General features: G+C 36.8%; 2 protein-coding genes across 7 annotated transcripts in view; one reads left to right on the top strand and one right to left on the bottom strand.

Moving 5' to 3' along the window:
- Positions 1 to 3347: 3347 nt before the first annotated feature.
- Positions 3348 to 19344, top strand: part of Setd9 (SET domain containing 9) — a 36533-nt gene continuing 20536 nt past the window's right edge. Inside the window, exons 1-6 of one of the 5 annotated variants that reach the window (XR_007346345.1) lie at positions 3349 to 3506; positions 4985 to 5352; positions 6880 to 7003; positions 7240 to 7386; positions 8323 to 8428; positions 10693 to 11046. Coding sequence is in view for 4 of the 5 variants with exons in the window: in XM_015497291.2 (XP_015352777.1) it covers positions 3409 to 3506; positions 4985 to 5352; positions 6880 to 7003; positions 7240 to 7355; positions 8323 to 8428; positions 10693 to 10780 (900 nt within the window). In the remaining variant the exon portion in view is untranslated. The other 4 variants (XM_048800024.1, XM_015497291.2, XM_015497292.2 and 1 more) reach the window with 4 other exon arrangements.
- Mier3 (MIER family member 3) overlaps positions 13419 to 19344 on the bottom strand; it is a 26454-nt gene continuing 20528 nt past the window's right edge. For both annotated transcript variants that reach the window (XM_015497289.2, XM_015497290.2), the window contains exons 9-11: positions 17735 to 17862; positions 17507 to 17649; positions 13419 to 17397 (exon numbers count right to left, since the gene is read on the bottom strand). In XM_015497289.2, coding sequence (XP_015352775.1) covers positions 16940 to 17397; positions 17507 to 17649; positions 17735 to 17862 — 729 coding nt within the window. In that variant the 3' untranslated portion in view covers positions 13419 to 16939. The remainder of the gene's footprint in view (positions 17398 to 17506; positions 17650 to 17734; positions 17863 to 19344) is intronic.

Raw genomic sequence — 19344 nt, 5'->3', positions numbered from 1 at the left:
AATAGATTTATTGAATGATATTGACCAAATTGTATTGTGATATTGTGTGCATGTATATTCCACCATTATGTACAAATATAATGCACCCATACAAATGTGGAAAAATTAGATTAAAAAAATCTTTCTCCTTCACTAGGCTGTGAGCTAATACTTTTCTTTTGTTAACTCTAAATCATGATAGAACCCCAGAGAAAAGATGGAGGAAGGACCCTGATTTACCTGAATGTAGGTATCTCCCAATATGTACAATGAAGGGTCAGAAGGTGAATTAAATTGAGTAATAGAAAAAAATTATATGAGCTGAAATATGTACCAATGCATCAAATAAGGGTATGTCTAGGGCCCCAGGATGTTAGTGCAGAGAGGAGAGTAGAATCTCAACCTCTGATAAGTGAACTCATCAGTTATATGATTAATGCTACCAGTTTTCATTTAGCTAGTGCCTACCATCTGCCAGGTGCAAGTCAATTTGCTCAATCATTTTACAAAGGAGTCATTGTTTCCCCTACATAGACTTGAACAAAGCAACAGAGACTTCCAACATCATTCTAACACAGGTTATAGCTGTTTGATCCCAAATTCTTAGTACTTCCCTCTGCTCAGACTGTGAAATCAATTTTGTTTAACTTATGACATGATTATGGGTTCAAGATCCAGTGTGAGATGTGTGTGTGTGTGTATGTGTGTGTGTGCATGTGTGTGTGCATGTGTGTATACAGTCAGTCCTCCAGATCCCTGAACTTGATATCTGTACATTCAATTAACACTGAATCAAAACTATTCAGAAAAAAAATTGTGTCTAATAACATAGGCTTTTTTCTTGTCATTACATTATTTCTAAACAATAAAGTATAATAACTATTTGCATAGCACATTGTAAGGTATTGTAAGTGACATGGAGATGAATTAAGGTATATCAGAGGATGTGCAAGGGTTGTATGTAGACACTCTACCATTTTTTATAAAGGACTTGTGCATCCTCGGATTTTGTATTTTCAACCGCCTTGGTGTGTGTGTGTGTGTGTGTGTGTGTGTGTTGAGAGAGAGAGAGAGAGAGACCTGAGACCTTTGCTCTATGGGGAATTAAATGTGTTTTTCAACCATCAGAAAGGAAAGAGTTCAAATATGGTTCCTTGCCCTGGTATGCGTAGCATTTTGGTGAAGTCATTCTCTGAGAAGCTTATTGATTTATCTAATATTTACTACCTCACTTATTACTAAAAGCAGGGTGCAGTCTCACCATTTAAACTTGGGATCTTGGTATGTTTTAGCCAAATGTTTAATTTATCATTTAGGCCATTTAGGCGTTGTTGGGAATGAAGAAAAAATGTGTGAATTATGTGGAGATAAATGTTTGCTTTCTGCACTGCCTGGCAAGATGGCGGCAGTATTTTTTTTTCACAAATAAAATATGTAATTGTGTGGATAAAAAAATAAAAAATAAAAAATAAAAAAAATTAATCTTAATACCATAAATCTAGTAAGCATGGGAAATAAATTTAAAAAGTGTTCTTTTTAAAGACAAGTACATTACTATAGGAAAAAATTCAACTAATTCTTTTTGGTTCTTTTTAGATACGGACACCTTAAAGACTCTTTCTTTGTCTGGAGCTCAATTGACTCCATTTAGCAAATCAGGTAAATATGAAGAATGCCAAGTTACCAAGCAAAGAGTCCAAGGGAAAAGCCCTTAGACTTTGCCAACATCCTACATGATATTAGGATTGAAATAAAGAGAGATGTTGGCAAATACTTTATTTTCCATTATTTCTTTTAGAATAGTACAAAATATCCGTGAGGCCACTGGCATCTGCCTGGATTTTCACTATATCTGAGATGTTCAATTTCAACTTTAGGTTGGGATTTACTCTCAGGCAGACTATGGAAGCCAAGGAAATGGCACCAACACATTTATTTCCTAATAAATGTGTTGATTTGAAAATGGTTAAGGGATACTTGTAGTTTGTCCCCATTGTAATTGCTCTGTCCAAACCAGGTATTTGTGTGTGTGTGTGTGTGTGTGTGTGTGTGTGTGTGTGTTATGGAGAGGAGTTGTCTTTTCTAATATCACCTGTAGAGGGAATAATTCATCCCATTATCTGGTAAGTATTATTCTAAACACCAAACCGGAAAAAGGGCATTACAAAAAAAAAAAATACAAAAAAAATTGTGGTATATATGTGTATTAAGAATCGTAATGCAAAAAAAAGTACATGTATAAAGGCATAAATTGCTGTAAACATACTTTATATACAGAGATATGAAAAATTGTGCCTTGTATGTGTAATAAGAATTGTAATGCTTTCCACTGCTGTCGTGTATTTAAAAAATAAAAAATGCAAAAAAATAAGTATTTGTTAAATAAAAATTAAATAAATGAATAAAAAATAAATTGAACGTGCAAGCCAAAAACAACAACAACAACAAATCAAAGCTTCTAAACAAAATTTTACCAAATGAACCCAAGGACATATTAAAAGGATAATGCATCATTATCAAACTAATCTAGTGACACAAAACAGATCAATGGTTGCTTGGAGTTTGGAAAGAGGGGCTGGAAGAAGGGCTTATAGAAGGTCATGAGGGATCTTTTGGGTATGATGGATATGCTCATTATCTTGATTGTGGTGATAATTTCACAGATGTATGTGTCAAAACTTTATCAAACTGATCCTTTTAAACGTGTGCAGTTATTCGAATGCCAACTAAAGCTGCTTTTAAAAAACAATTTGTCTACGTAGATTTGCCTTCGGGTTTTTGGGAGAATGAAGAGAAAAACTAGAGTGAAAACAGGCATCATCACATTTTGTCCCATTAGTTAAGTTCATATACTCGCGAAATTCCCACATTGATAACTTTGTGGTAACGAGTTGGCTGGAATGGAAGGACCTGAGGTCTGCGGTACCACGGAAACTGGTTCAGGGAGACTCAGGCTACTGCTAAGAGGCAACGGAGAGAGGAGAGAATAAGAGCAGAATGGACAGGAGCTTGCGGAACAGAGCAGACATGCTCGGCGAGATCAGCAGCCAGGACCAGCTGGACAATCCGTGAGAAAGAAACCAGGAGCCCACTCCTCGCACGCCTTCCTCCAGGGCAGGAGCCCCTTGGAGCCCTGTGACCTTTGCGCTCAATCAGGTCTAGTGTGCGTGTTCACGAACGAAAATACACAATGGTTGAAGAAAGGATAGGGGAACAGGTCCCCCTCCAGCTCCACGCGATTGATTTAGTGAGCTGGGTCAGTCAAAGGGCCGAACCGAGCGGGCGAGAGGAACCAGGCGGTGCCAGGGATGCCGAGAATGGAGACCTGGAGGGCGGGACAGCGCACCCCGCTCCTCCCCAGGCCGGGCGGACCCGAGACCTCGACCCGCCTCTCCCGCGCGGTCCCCGTCACGGCGCCAGCGGGTAGCCATGACGGGCCGCCTGCTGCGGGGCCTGTGGCAGCGATGGCGCCGTTACAAGTACCGCTTCGTTCCCTGGATCGCGCTGAACTTAAGCCACAACCCAAGGTGAGAGAGCGGGGCGGCCGGACCAGACGTCTTCCTTCAGCCCGCGGCGCCACTAGGGCCGCCGGGCCTGAAGCGGGAGGAGCCTCAGCCTGAAGAAGCCGAGGCAACCGAAGGGCCTAGGGCTGGCAGCGGGGCCGAGCCTGAGGCCCAGTACTAGTTTGGCGGGTGCGAAGCAGAAGGCAGGCAGGCCGAGGAGGGCGGAGTTGAGGTCACCCATATGGGACTGAGAGGGGCGGAGCCTAGGTGGGCGGGGCCGTGGTGGGCGGGGCCTGCCGCGGGCGAGGCTGAGGCTAATTGGAGTCCTTGGCGGGCTGGAGGTCTGAAGCGGGCGCTGGCCTTAGGAGGGCGGGGCATGTCACCTCTTTCCCGGTAGGCGCCGCGTTGCTAGGCCTGCGAGGTCTGCAAGGCTGGCGTGGTCCGCGTCTGTGGTGGCGCGTATTCTTTTCTGGTGCGAGCTTGCTGGAATGCTGTATTTGGACAAAATTAGAAGCTTAAAAAGTCTTTACCTCGTCAGAGTGCTGGCCTTTTCTCCGCCCGGGGATGGTTAGATTGTTTGAAATTCAGAAAAGCCCAGGTTATTTTGAATTCTCCGTATTAGTAATTTATGGGGTGAAAACCACGCAGCTGACTGTAAGGGTAACAAGCTTGGAGTAGCTAACGCATTAACAAGTGCACGAAGCAGCCGAAGACACGACGAAGTGTTGGGTTTATGATAGGGGGGTCAGTCTTCATGGGGTTAATGTGGCGGCTGGTATTAAGATCGTCCTGGTGAGCTGCAAGAAGCAAGCACCGCGCTCACCCAAATAGGCAGACTGGTAACCGAAGGCCAGTTTCTGAAAAACTGGCGAACAGAGGAGCTTTCCCAAAGATTCATACTACAGAAGCATGAATTCAGGTGCATCATTCCTATAGAATGGTGAGACCAGATTTGATACATTTTTCTTCAGAAGTAAAAATACAATTAGTACAAGAAACAATACAGTTGTGGAAATTAAAGTGATGTAATTAAAGCGTGTACTCCTGGAGGGAGTAGGACAAATGATATAAAGTTTGTTTTTGAAAATACAAGCCTGAGAAAAAAGCAGTTGCAATGCAACGATTCTTATAATATCCAAATGACTATTGGGTGTAATGAGGAAAAAAAGCTGAGCTACATTTCTGTTTCTGACTCTGCACTCTCGGTAGGACGTTGGGAAAGTTCCCTATCATCTCCAAGTTTCAGTTTCTTTGACTGTAAAGATGGAATAAGGACCCAAAAGCCTGTGACACAGAATGGGCCTGTCATAAATATTGACTACTTTTATTGGAGTTAGGTAACTAGAGCTACCCCCCCAAACAATTCTTTTTGACTTCAGTTGCATGCTCTTTACACACATGAGAATAAGCTTGCAGTTCATTAAGGCCAGTAATTTAGAAAATAAAGTCAGTCTGGCTTCTGTTAGTTGAAGGGTAGTGAATGAAACTTTTCCCATTTTCAGGACTCTTCGATATGTTCCAGAGGAATCCAAAGACAAAATTATCTCAGATGAAGATGTCCTAGGAACATTACTGAAAGTTTTCCAGGCTCTATTCTTAAATGATTTCCATAAACAATCAGATATCTTGACTATCCTTCCAGAACCCGTTAAGTCAAAATATCAAGACCTGCTGGCAGTTCAGTATCAAAGGGTGAATCTACTTGAAAACAAACATCAACAGCAAAATATCTTTAAACCAGAAGAAATTCTTTATAAGACATTGGGTTTCAGTGTTGCTCGAGCAACTAGCTCACTGATTTCTGCTGGAAGAGGTGTCTTCGTTACTAAAGGATTGGTACCAAAAGGCGCAGTTGTATCTATGTATCCTGGTAACAGCTCAACTAGTACTGCCAAGAGTTTCTTATAGATCAATGCATAAAAGTTCAGCAAATATCTAGCCCTGTAATACTTAGAGTAGGGGGTTGAACTGGAAAGATTTCCATTTATTTTTAAAATTCTAATTTGGTAGTTAACTATTCATAAATTATGTTGTATGTTTTAGAAAGTATCCTGGAGTATCTGTTGAGATAAATTATTTTTATTTTAAGGAAATCTTTATTTAATATTTATTTTTAGTTTTAGGTGGACACAATATCTTTATTTTATATGTTGCTGAGAATCGAACCCAGTGCCTCACGCATGCTAGGCGATCGCGCTACCACTTGAGCCACATCCCCAGCCCCTTAATGAAATCTTTCTAATCAGTGTTTAAATTTAAAACACAGTATGGCCCACTTTGACAAGTTACTTAGAAAGCATTAGAGAATAACGCAGTTTGACTTAGTTGGTAACTATATAAGTTAAAACAAAAGAATTCAAACTCACAAATCACTGAATAAAGACTTTCCTACTGTTTATACCTGTGAAGTATACAAGTAAAGCAGCTTCTTTGCAAAACATTATTGATTAGAATGATCAGTAGAATATGTTATTTGTTAAACTAACTTTCTCTTATTTGGTATATATAGTGAAAATGTGTGTGTGAATATTTGAGTTAGACTTATGTTTTTAAAAAGTCATTCTATTATTTTCTTACTTTATATCCCTAAACACGCAAGTCTCAGTTTCCTCCTGTACAACTAACCCAGCTGTAAAGATTCAACAGAATAGGTCAACAAATTAATAGTAAAATAAATTTAATAGATTAATGTGACTGGCACATAGGAAACATTCAGTAAATATTAATTTCTCCTTTTTTTTTTTTTGCAGTGGGGTTTACCGGGGATTGAACTCAGGGGTACTTAACCACTGAGCCACATCCCCAGCCCTTTTTTTTTTTTTTTAAATACTTTGTTAGAGACAGGGTCTCACTGAGTTGCTTAGGACCTTGCTAAGTTGCTGAGGCTGGATTTGAATTCATGATCCTTCTGCCTCAGCCTCCTGAGCCACTGGGATTATAGGCATGTGCCAACACCCCCAGCCTCCTTTCCTCTTTTGCCAGTAAGAGGAGAAAAAGCCTGAATGTCAGATTCTTTTATTCCTGTATATGTCTACCTTATTTATTAGCAAACTGTATTTCTTAAAATACCCTTTAGTAGATATCAAATCCCATTCTACTTTAAAATATATATTTATATATGAATTTGTAAAACTGAATCTAATATGTAACAGTTCATATTTCTAATTAAGCAAGATAGTTATATTTTTGTTCTGAGGTGTGGACTGTTGGTTCTATGCTCCGCCTGTCATTGAGTGCAGTCTCTTTAAAGAGGGAAAATAACCAAAGAGAATGTGATGGAGAAATTAAAACAGATTTTTCTGTCTTATGTTCATGTTCCGGAGAAAGGAAATCCTGCTCAGGATTTTTATGATTTTTACATGTTGCTATAATATGTCTTTATTTTATTGTATAATAGGTACAGTATATCAAAAGTATGAGCCAATCTTTTTCCAGTCCATTGGAAATCCATTTATTTTTAGATGCCTGGATGGGGTACTCATTGATGGAAATGACAAAGGGATATCAAAGGTTGTGTACAGGTAGGTGATGCCCATATTCAAATGTAATTATAGGATAAAGAACCACAGTTACTGGCATAATTATAACCTACAGCATTTGTACTTTAAATGAAAACTTAGGTGACTACTATGTAGCTACTCAGGTGTCTTGACAAGCATTTTTAACAGAGAAATTCCACTTGTTTAGTTGTAGTATTAATTTGGTATTTTATTTGAAGATACAAGAGTTCCTTAGCTGATGCTTTCACCTGTTTCAGATCTTGTAATGGAAGAGATCGACTTGGACCTTTAAAAATGAGTGATAGTACATGGCTAACATCAGAAATTCATAATCCACTGGCCATCGGACAGTATGTCAACAATTGTTCAAATGGTAATTTTACATCATGGGGCTATGAGACAAGGTACAGCAATGGCTAATTCTTTGCCAGATGACGAGTGCCAAAGGCATTTGTGTCGTTACAGCTATTCTAAGTCTTTAAGCAAATATAACTTTTCTTTTTTAAATATATATTTTTTAACTGTAGATGGACACAATACCTTTTTTCAATTTGTTTTTATGTGGTGCCGGGGAAGGAACCCAGTGTCTCACACATGCTAGGCAAGCGCTCTACCACTGAGCCACAACCCTGGCCCCAAATATAACTGTTTTTAAGAGAAGATATCACAGAGAGAATTTGAGGAAATAATGATATACATTATTTGAAAATCTTTAATTTATGATTTGTTCTGATTTTTCAGTGAACATAGACAATTGACTGTAACCTTTTGATCATTATTATTTTAGCATTTTTTGAATAGTTAATTTAGAGATTACTTTATCACTGTTGATATAGCCTTATCACTAGACCTATATCCCCCTTTTGTTGCTAAATTTATGAGTCACTTTTTTTAAGACTTAATTTTCTGGGCTACAACTAGCATGTAGACTTTGGTGTATGGGAGACATGAACTCAGAGCCTGACTTCTTTGTTTAACCATTAACTATTTTGAGTGTTTATTTCATGATATTTTAAAAGTAAACAGTAAAACACATAAATATTATATAGGTTTACATATAAGATATAAATATATATGCTTTACTTTTAAAATTTTATTTTATTTCCATTATATTATTTATTCACTCCTTTTTCAATATTTATTTTATATATTATTTGTTCATATATATTAGATATACATGTAAAATCTAACAGTGCCTGAAACATAATAGTAATTATTATTTTGAGCATGTTCCAATAATTTTGAAAAACATACATTGGATATCATTAATCAATACAGTTTTCCCTGAGTTTGTATCATGCATGGATGGCTGTTTCTCAAAAATATGTGCCTGTTCCTAGACAGAGCAGCTAATGTCTGTTATCAGGAATTTGATGTGCCTGCAGTTTTCCCTGTAGAACTGAAGCAGTATCTTCCAAACATTGCCTACAGTTATGAAAAACAAAGGTTAGTATTCTAAGAGCATTTTCTATTTTCTTTCTTTTACTGTACTTAAATATAATTTATAAGAAAAAGCTATAAAGAATTTGGGGTAGAATTTTTTTAGTGAAAAGTAAAGGACTGGAGATGTAGCTTAGTAGTAGAGCATTTGTCTAGCATGTGTGAGGCTCTGGATTTGATCCCTACCACCACTACCTCCGCCCCGCCAAAAAAAAAAATATATATATATATATATACACACACATATACATTATACATAAATTATCTATATCAAAAATATATGCAGATGCTGGGCACAGTGACACATGCCTATAATCCCAGCAGTTTGGAAGGCTGAGACAGGAGGATCACGGGTTCAAAACCAGCCTCAGCTAAGCAACTCAGTAAGACCCTGTCTCAAAATGCAAAATAGGGCTGGGAATGTGGTTCAGTGGTTGAGTGCCCCTGAGTTCAATCCCAATACTCCCCACTGCCCACACACACACACACACACACACACACACACACAGATACACACATATATGTAATTGATATTTTTATGTTCACGACACCTTAGTGTGTTAATGTAGGCTTATATAAAAGTAAAAACTTTTCTTTAACTTAGGTCATTCTCTTTTTTTTTTTTAGTTGTAGTTGGACACAATTCCTTTATTTTATTTATTTATTTTTATGTTGTGCTGAGGATCGAACCCAGCGTCTCATACGTGCTAGGTGAGTGTTCCACTGCTGAGCCACAACTCCAGCCCCTCATTCTGTTTTTTATTACCCATTTTACCCGTAATCATAAGAGTGATTATGCAGTACTTTACAGGTCTTATCCCTAGAGGTATTTTGTTATTTTCAAGTGATTTTGTTATTTTCCTACCCACAAAATCTTCAAATATATATATAAAATTTTTTTAGAGAAAGAAAGAGAATTTTTTAATATTTATTCTTTAGTTTTGGGTGGACACAACATCTTTATTTTATTTGTATGTGGTGCTGAGGATCGAACCCAGTGCCGCGCGCATGCCAGGCAAGCGCGCTACCGCTTGAGCCACATCCCCAGCCCTTCAAATATATTTTTACTTTAATCTTTTTAAGCATCATTTGCTCTACCATAGAAAAAAAAGTTACTACCTGAAGAAAGGGGCCAAATTACACTATTGTTTCCTTTCTTCATTTCACAATTAAATCTAATTGTGAAAAAAAGACTATATCTAGAAGACATATTTTTAGAGTAACATTTATTTTCTGTTAAGTGGGAATACTCAAGTTTAACAATTTTAAATATAAGTAATCTGGAGAGCTAAGTTTTTTGTAGTTGTAGATGGTCAGCGTGCGTTTATTCTATTTATTTATTTATTTATTTATATGTGGTGCTAAGGATCGAACCCAGTGCTTGATACGTGCTTGGCAGGTGCTCTGCCACTGAGCTACAGCCCCAGCCTGGAAGATATATTCTTTGTCACTTCACTGAGTTGCTAACAACCTTTATTTTATATGAGACCTGTGTGTGTGTGTGTTACGGGAGACTTGAACCCAGGGCCTCATGCACAAGTTCTCTACCACTGAACTACATCTCCATCTCTTTTTTTAGAATTTTATTTTGAGACAGGGTCTCACTAAATTGCTCAGGCTGGTCTTGAATTTTCTTTTATCCTCTTGCCTCATCCACCAGAATAGCTGGGATCGCAGGTGAGTAGCTGGGATTACAGGAGAACAGTTGAGATTCCAGGCATGTGTCATCACATCCAGCTATATGGGACCTATTAAATTGTCCTTTCACAATGAATGATGTTGAAAACTTGGACTGTTCACTATACTTAAAATTTAGTAACTTTATGTCTTTACATGTGTATGTTAGTGTTTAATAATTAGGTTTTCTTAGCCTTATACTTCAGGAGGTTTGAAGGCATATAAGCATCTTGTTGTTTCAGAAAAAAAGTATTTTAAAAGTTTCCAGTTATGTTGTTTTTGAGAATATGAGATACAAATTAATAAAAGAATGGCTAACTATAATCTTTTTAAAAGGATTAAAATCCTTTATGTGATACCAGTTTTAGAGACCCATAGAAACAATTTCAGAAGAGTTGGTTGGTTGTATAAACTTACTGATTTGTGGTCCTAAATGTTATAAACAGACATACTCTATTTTAGAATACCTGCATCAAGAAAAGCACTATTTCCTCAGGCAAATTGAATATATAAACTAAAATGTAAGGAATCTGAGAGAAAGTTATAATAAAAATGTGAACATACTTATTAATACTTTATTTTTCTCTTTTCAGCCCACTTCGATGTGTTGTTCTTATTGCACTTAGGGATATTGAGCAAGGAGAAGAGCTTTTTTCAAACTACTACACAATTGTCAGCTAACTTGGCGAATTAGAAATTAGGTTTTTTACTTAGCTATTAAATCTAAGTGTATTTTTGTTAATCACTTCTCTGAGTTCTACCTGTAGAACAAATATTTTGAAATCTAATGGAGTATGTTTTTATTAATATATATTTACGTTCCATTTTCAATGATAAAAGTTATTTGCTTCATTACAATTTCAAACTTGTAATGCAATTTGAGTTCTAATTGATTTTCACCTAAATACACAATAACTTATTAAAACTACTTGGACTTGTAGTTTCAATTTTTCTTGTATTTATTTTGTATACCTCTGTGATGGTTTATAAAATTTAGCCAGGCATCAGCAATTCTAGTAGTACTGTTAATGTTTACAAACTTTTGTAAAAACATTTATTTTTATAGGATAAAGTAAAACATACCTTTGGTTGCTATAAGTAAATTGGTGTGTACATGTGTAATTTTAAAGGTCGTTTCAACTGAGTAAGGGGAAATGTAAGGTCATTATTTTCTTATTGAAAAATTCCACACACACACAAATTTCTGGCAGTGTGCAAGAAAGATATTTTAGCCTGAGAATACAAGTAAAGGATAGTTGTTAGGAATCTCTCTCTTCTGCATGGCTCATAGTTCTGTGTAGGGCTTCCTTTAGTAATGCTTCTAGCTTCTTTCCACTCATTAGAGAAGACCAGTTTTCTGAGTGTCTTCTGGAGAACTAGGCACCCATAGCCCACTTCTCCAGCTCTTTCTTTGTGGAGAAAAAATGTAAGCCTGTACAGTTGCAGCTCTGAGGCCACCTGCCTGATTTTTATTAGTAATGTTACTTTGATCTTCATCCACCTAACTCCTGTTCAAACTATCAATTCCAAACTTGGGTAGGAAGGAGGATATTTATTGATCCCCGCAAATCCTCATGGAAACTGTATAATCAGATTCTGACCACTTTCACTGCTGGGCTTACCAGCTTTACTCACTAGTTTATTGCAATTTCAATGGCTTCCTAATTGGTTTCCCTTTTTCCACTCCTGCCCCTCACAGAAATCTCCAAGAGTGATTATTTTATTTTTTATTTTTTTAAATATTTATTCTTAAGTTTTAGGTGGACACAATATCTTTATTTTACATTTATGTGGTGCTAAGGCTTGAACCCAGTGCCTCGTGCATGCTAGGTGAGCACTCTACCACTGAGCCACAAGCGCAGCCCCAAGAGTGATTATTTTAAATCAAAGTCAGGTTTTTGACACACTCCTGTTCAAAACTCATCTAATATAAGAGTAAATGCTGAAGTCCTTCACATACATGATCTAGCTGCTTATTATCTCAAATTTCATCTGTTCTTCCCCACTCATTCCATCCCAGCCACACCTGCCTCCTAGCTACTCCTTGCACCTTCCTCAGGGAAATTGTACTGTGCCTGCAGAGACCTTCCCCCAGATAGTCTTGTAGTTCTTTCTCTCCCTTTCTGTCACATTCTCAGTGAGGCTTATCTAACCACCTTATTGAAATTCACAACACCCTACTCCCGTCCAGCATTCCCCATTCCACTTCCCCATTTTTCTGAATAGCACTTATGACCAGAAAGCTCATATTACAGTAGAGACACAATTAGGAAATTCCAGAAGTGGAAACAGGGAAGCCAGTTAGGAATATCTTGGCCATGATGTCCCTAGAAGTTACTGGAGATTATTCTGCTTTCACAGGGCTTCTCCTGAAATCCCATGTAGCTCTTATAGCACTTGACAGCATGTTTGGCTGTGTTCTAAATACTTGTGGTGCTTCTGTGCATGCATGGACCACAAATCTCTCACAGGAAAGCCCTTTGGTGTCTAAGAATGAAAGAATGTAGTTCTAGACAAGTAACCAAGGCATAGTAGAGGTGTTTGCCTTTATTTGTCCCTTTCTTGACTTTCTACAAAATCTGTTATGTGCAATCTGATAACTGCATTGTACCACTGTGCCCAGCTGGTAGGTAAGGGCATTTTAAGAATGGAACTATGGCACATGCCTGTAATCACCAGTGGCTCAGGAGGCTGAGACAGGAGGATCTCGGGTTCAAAGCCAGCCTCTGCAATGGGGAGGCACTAAGCAACTCAGTGTGGCTCAGTGGTTGAGTGCCCGTGAGTTCAATCCCTAATACTAAAAAAAAAAAAAAAAAAGAATGGAGCTAGAGAAAGCTCTAGTCAGAGCAAATGAAATACAGGGACATACATGAGAAATTAGGCTAAATGAGATCTATGGCTTGAAAATATGAAGGCTTAGGAAAGATTTGAGTTGATGAAACTGAATAGTTTAGATAAGGGAAAGTAGTCAATCATAAATACTAGTCTGCCTATCATATCTGATCAAATTTCAGATACTATGTTTTACAAAAAGGCACATTTGCCTAGAACAGTGTTTGAAACATGAGACATTCAACAAATGTTTTCTGAATTAAACTAAAATCCTTGCTTTGGGATAATTAGAATTTTATTATAGATGGAAAACTATTACAGGGAATTTAAGAAAAATTTATCTACTGATTTTATTACTTACCTATCAAATACTTATTTACTGCATCTAAAATCAGTTTAAAACTGGTATAATCTACCTATTTTGGTGTAGCTTAGGATTTGTTAAAAAAAATTTTGGCAAATATTCATTCACACGAACCAAGAAAAAAAAGATTTCCAGATTTTTATTTCTGGAACTGTACACCAGGTATTAAAGTACAACAAATACAAAATAATGCTCAAAAAAATCAGTGTTTATGTACAAATATTAAAATCAATGCAACAATAGCAACTTCCTCTTGAACATCGGATACTAAAACTTGTTCTGATTGTCACTAATTTATCTCATACTCACAGGGTACTTATTTCAAACTGGGACAATTGAAGCCACTGGTCATCTAAGAGGAATATTATTTACCATATTTAACAATAAAACTAATAGTTTCCTCCTTTTAGTGAAAAAATTAGGAACTTTTTAAAAAACATAGTAATGTCGATATTTTTTATAAATTATTTCAATTTCCATTTGTAGACAATGTGCTTTGAAACTCTGGGCAAACAATCTCCTTGGTGGTCAGGTTTATTTGTTAGTTTACATTCAAAGTTGAAGTATTTACTAGAGACTTTGGTTAAATTAAATAGTATCACTACGCTCTATTAGATCTGATGTTCTCAAATATTTATGACCCTCAATTTTAAAAATTAAAAAGGAAACGATTGCACAATTCTTTGACCTAATTGTACAGACTTTAGTATTTTTAAAACAGTATTCTACATCTTTCAAGTAATTCAGCAGTTGACCATGACAAGAGGAAAACTAAACATTTAAAAAGCTAGCATGGAAAAGATGAAATATGACTAACAAAAGTAAAGTATTGCTATAATCACAGCACCAATTACACTTCTAAATGAATCCACTGTCCTCTTCAAATTCCCTGTACATAAAAGATACATCAGCCAACACTGCAACTGCTCACCATGAATTTTTGGTTTGTTCATATGAAAATAATGCGGCAAAAGGGAAAAAAAAAAGAATTTATCACAGTTTGTTATAAGAATTGTGCTTTTAACACTTGATAATAAAGGTGTTATTTCTTCATATGATCGTAAATCAGATATTTTCATGCTTTGAAACGCAATTCTTTTAATAAACAGTAACAAATTCTCTGTTAAGATGCTTAAACGGAGAGGAAAAAAAACCAGTAAACCCAGCTTTTAAAAGAAAGTTCAATAAATAGCTATTTTACATGAATAAAGTCATAGTGGTACAATTATGAATGTCACATCAAGCATGCACAAAATGGTATTATACATGACAGAAGTAGTCAGAAAATATTGAGTTAGATCTAAAAAGATATGAAGGATTTACACATATATACAAAAATCTTGCAAATTATTGCCTCATTTTAACAAGGAATTAAAAGTAAACGTTACCAGCTAGCTAGCACTCTCTAAGAGGCTAAAAACAGATTGGCATTTAAAAATCTATTAAACTAGCTGGAATTTATTTTTCTCTCATATCATTTTCTGGATTTTGGTCAAAAATATTTAAATAACTAAAGTGTCCATTCAACTTGCTGATAATCGAAACTTTAGATAAGAAACACTGTTTCCATCTTATATCAAGATCCCAGCAATGCATAGATAAACCGAATATATTACTGCATCAGCTAATGAGAATGGGCATGTTCATTTAAGTGCAACTGGTATTAGCATTCAGTCATCTTTGTGTAAATTATTTATACAGACCAGCCACTGTAAACCCAGAGTGAAAATTAAAATTATAACAATGGAAGATTATGGCCAGTATCTTACTAAATAATAGAAAGTATTGATTTTTTAACAAAAGAAATAAGGTTCAAAGTTTAGCACAACAACACAGCAATAAGAAGCTGATAACTTGGATACAAATATGAGAAAGCAACACAGAGCCCAGGCTACCCATTATTTACTGTGTGCTACAGGAATGCTAGACTTTAGATGTATAAATTAAAGACTGATTTTAAGTTATTAATTTAACTACTTTTGTCCACTGTGCTAAACTAAATTTTATAGTAAATGTGCTACTGCGTAAACACTTCAAAGCAATCTTCATTAAAATGCTGCAAAGAAAAAACAAGAATACACATCATCCAAAACTAAGGATGTCATTGCAGTTCACAGTTTGTATAATAAATACCCTCCCTTTCAATTGCTAAGACCACTACAACCTATCTACTCATCAGCACAACCTTGAAGCGATTTACACTTACAAATATTAGCAATGCAGCCAAACAATTTTTTTGCAAAGCGACACGACTAGTAAAAATAAAAAATATTAGTTAAGACGGTGCAAATAAAAGGTAATTGTTTTAACTGTACTATAAAAGCAAAGCTTATTATATCCTAATACTGTATTACATATTGTCTGATTTACCTTATAACTTAAAGATGCAAGTCCATAGAGCAAAAATGGCCAAAGTTTTTGACAATGGCTTCTCATTCACAATGTTTGGAATAAAAATAAAACCAAGTTTGAGATGCATCTGAACGTCTATCACTTTTTAAAACTTAAAAGTGATAACGTACCATTCTATTTCAGGTAGGCACTCACATTTTTCTTGCCAACTGCTTAACCTAAACCAAATAGCTTAAATATACTTCAAGGTTCTACTGCATTATGCATAAAATCTAGAAGTCCCTCTAAATATTAACACTTTGAACTGCAGTGCTACAAACTTAAGAGGTGTCCCAAAATGTAAACCATTGAGTGGCAACATCCTAGGCTTTGTAGACTGTGCCTCTGCAAGTCAACTGCCTCAGGATAAAATAAATTATCAGTGACCGGTATGGTTTAAGATTACAATCTTTACAACGGTGGACAAAACCCCATATGAATACCACATCTTCGAATGCCAAATTTTTAGCCAGTAAATGAAATTACACAGAAATCTCCCGGCAGTAAAATAAACAACTCTGTGTAAGGTAGCCCTGGTCTAGAATTTTTAAACAGGATCCAAGCAAGAGTCTTCATAATTTGCACGCGGTTCCTCATTCGTGCTGGCTTCCATAAAGATGTATTTGCTGTTTTGTAAACTGAAGTGCTCTAGTTGAATAACATGAGAGAAGTTTCCATTTTTAAAAAATCCTTGCATGTTTGTGCAGTTTAAAGAAACCTACCCCTGCTTTTATTAATAAAGAAAACAAAAACCAAAAAAATGCTACATTGAGCAGGGACTGGGATTGGTACCTGTAAACATTGTTATTCCACTGCATCCATTACGGCAAAAGGAATTTACACGAAAAGAAGCCATACCATTCAGTTCAGAACATCTGTGCTGGTTTTGAGCTGGTGGCCTCTTGTCTACAGGTTTTAAAATTGGGTGTGGGGGCAGTGGGGAACAGAAAAGAATAGAAAAAATAAGGGAGAGGGGAAGAGGTACTAGGGGATGAGGAAGAGAGAAGCAGAGCTTAAAGCTGCACCACAGAGTTCAATCTTAGTTCCCAACTCTGCTGATCATAGTTCATTTCCACATTTATGGATTGAAAAATGAAAATACTCTTGATAAATCAAGATATAGTTCTATACATACTGACATCACTGATGTCATAGTGAAAAAGGTTCAAACTTCCAGTGAAAGACTATGCAAACCTGATAGCTCCCCTCAAGTTTACTGGTACTGCACACCCACTGTCTCTGGGCTCCTTGTGTCACTCGGAGTGAAGAGCAGTGTGCTGATGCAGAGTGTGGGCACTGATGAAACCATTGGTCTCGTTGGCAGACAGACTGCCAAAGTCAGCCACAGAGACTGCCATTTTGGCACTGGTGATGTGATGTGTGTGATTTTCAAAGTCCACACCCAAATTATTTACAGAAACCTCATTCATAAAGGATTCAGGGACAGCAATGCCCATTTTCAATCTCTTTGCTGGCCTTTCTGATTCTTCACTGCACATGTTCATAGGGTTTAGCTCCGAGTGATAAAATCCAGTCTCAAATAAATTAAAACAATCACTTTCCCCATTGCTAGGCAGGGTGAGTAACTCTTCCGTTACAACAGGCACATGATTTACTTGTCCACGGGGTGTGTTGCCCAGTGGAGGAAAGCTATCATCCAAACAATTCACATCCGTAGGGTTGCAGACCGTTGCTACACTGTTGGTCAAAGCTAAAAAGAAATGGAAAAGGTTTAGGTAAGTGATCCTTTGATGTGAAACAAACCGCATTTAATTTTGCATCATGCTATCCTAAAGTACACAAAAAGACCTTCACTTTACCTGTCAAGTCGCTGGCAGTGAAGGAGTTGAGAATGTTCAGCTGTTGATCAGGAATAGGCTCAGGCCGGTTAGACGTTAAGGCTGAAGAATTTACTGTCCCACCAAGGGCTTCTGTTTCATCTACCAAACGATCCATATAGTCCCTGAAAAATACAGGCCAATAATTTTATGATTGCTTATCACAGTTAAAAACAAGAAAATCATTGAAGTCAAGCCCATGATACTTACGTAACTCCAGGGTGATGGTTATATCGTTTCTTGCCAAATCTTGTCTGTTGAGCAAAGTAATCATACCGTTCAGATTTCTTCCACATATAATAGAACGCTACACATTCAGCAACTGTTCTAGTTCTCACCTAATGAAAAAAGGTAAATTTTTAAATAAGCCAATACAGCCAACTCTTTTTTTTTTTAAAGCAACTTTCTCCCCCGCAATAATGAAACTTCCATTCATGGATTTTATTATGTTTCCTCCCAATTATGAAATTCTGAACACTTTTATTAGTGAAATGTCTTTACATGTGAAAAGTTTTCAAAGCCCAAGGCTATTTAAAAAAAAATGTAGTATTTTATAAAACAAGTGTGCATCAAGAAATTATCTCCCACATTTAATGAAAATCCTAAAATAGTGTAATCCTTTACCGTTCTTTACTGAATTCTATAATTCTGACTACAGCAGGAATTCTTAATCTTAGCATTAATCAATCCCCAAGGGTCCCATGAATGGTTTTCACTTGCATCTACTAATTCCCAAAATCATATGCAGGTGTACTTTGCTGGGGAGAAGGAACACAGCCTCATTCGATTATCAAAAGATTCTGTTATCCAAAAGAACCTTTGGCAAAGGGATAAGCAACATATAGCATCTGGAATTTAAGATGATTTCCTAGCTAAAGGATGTGCTTTTCCCCTCCAACATGTTTTTGACTCTTAGCTCCAGCAGATTTTGGTAATAACGCGTGTGTGTGTGTGTGTGTGTGTGTGTATACCAGGGAATGAACTCAGGTGCATTCGACCACTGAGCCACAACCCAGCCTATTTTGTATTTGATTTAGAGACAGGGTCTCACTGAGTTGCCTAGCATCTCGCTGTTGCTAAGGCTGGCTTTGAACTTGCAATCCTCCTGCCTCGGTCTCCTGAGCTGTGGGCAATACAGGCATGTGCCACTGCACCCAGTGGTAATAACTTTTAAGCCTTGCAAACTTGGCTCCATATCCAAACTAGGTCTCCTCTAACTGTTAGATATAGCTACAGGCAATGAATTAGATATATTATCAAAATTCATTATGCTTATCCAGTATACATTTGTTTTTTCCCCGAAGAAGAAATTTAAAGTACTCAATTGAAGAACTTTAAGATTCTCTATTCTGACTCCTGAGTGAATTGTGATTTTAAGATAACTAAAATAGGGACAAGCTTTTTAAACAAGATACTGTATACCTTTCAATATACATCATTAACTATAAGTCTTCGAAGAGAATGTAGGCTTCTTGGAGCTACAGACCTTTTCTGTCTTATTCACTAATGTATCTCTAGTGCCTAAAACAATATCTGGTAAGTGGAAGGACATAATTGTTTATGAAATGAATGGACAGAATAAATTTCACAAATCATTGCAAAATTGATGATTTTATTTGACTTAAAAGGACAACCCAGAATTCTGTAAAAACATTTACTTATCCACTATATTAAAGACTTCATCTCTAGCCAATCCCTAAAAAACAAATGCCAAATGTCTTCTTTGATATAAGGAGAGTAACTAAGATCAGAGTAGGGACGAAGAGCAGGAGAAGAAGATTAACGTTTAACAGGGATGAGAGGTGGGAGGGAAAGGGAGA

Source organism: Marmota marmota, unplaced genomic scaffold (genome assembly GCF_001458135.2).
Source record: "Marmota marmota marmota unplaced genomic scaffold, marMar, whole genome shotgun sequence".
In the NCBI taxonomy this organism is placed as follows: domain Eukaryota; kingdom Metazoa; phylum Chordata; class Mammalia; order Rodentia; family Sciuridae; genus Marmota; species Marmota marmota.
The sequence above is the reverse complement of the archived record's forward strand: the minus strand, read 5'-3'. Positions and strand labels throughout refer to the sequence as shown.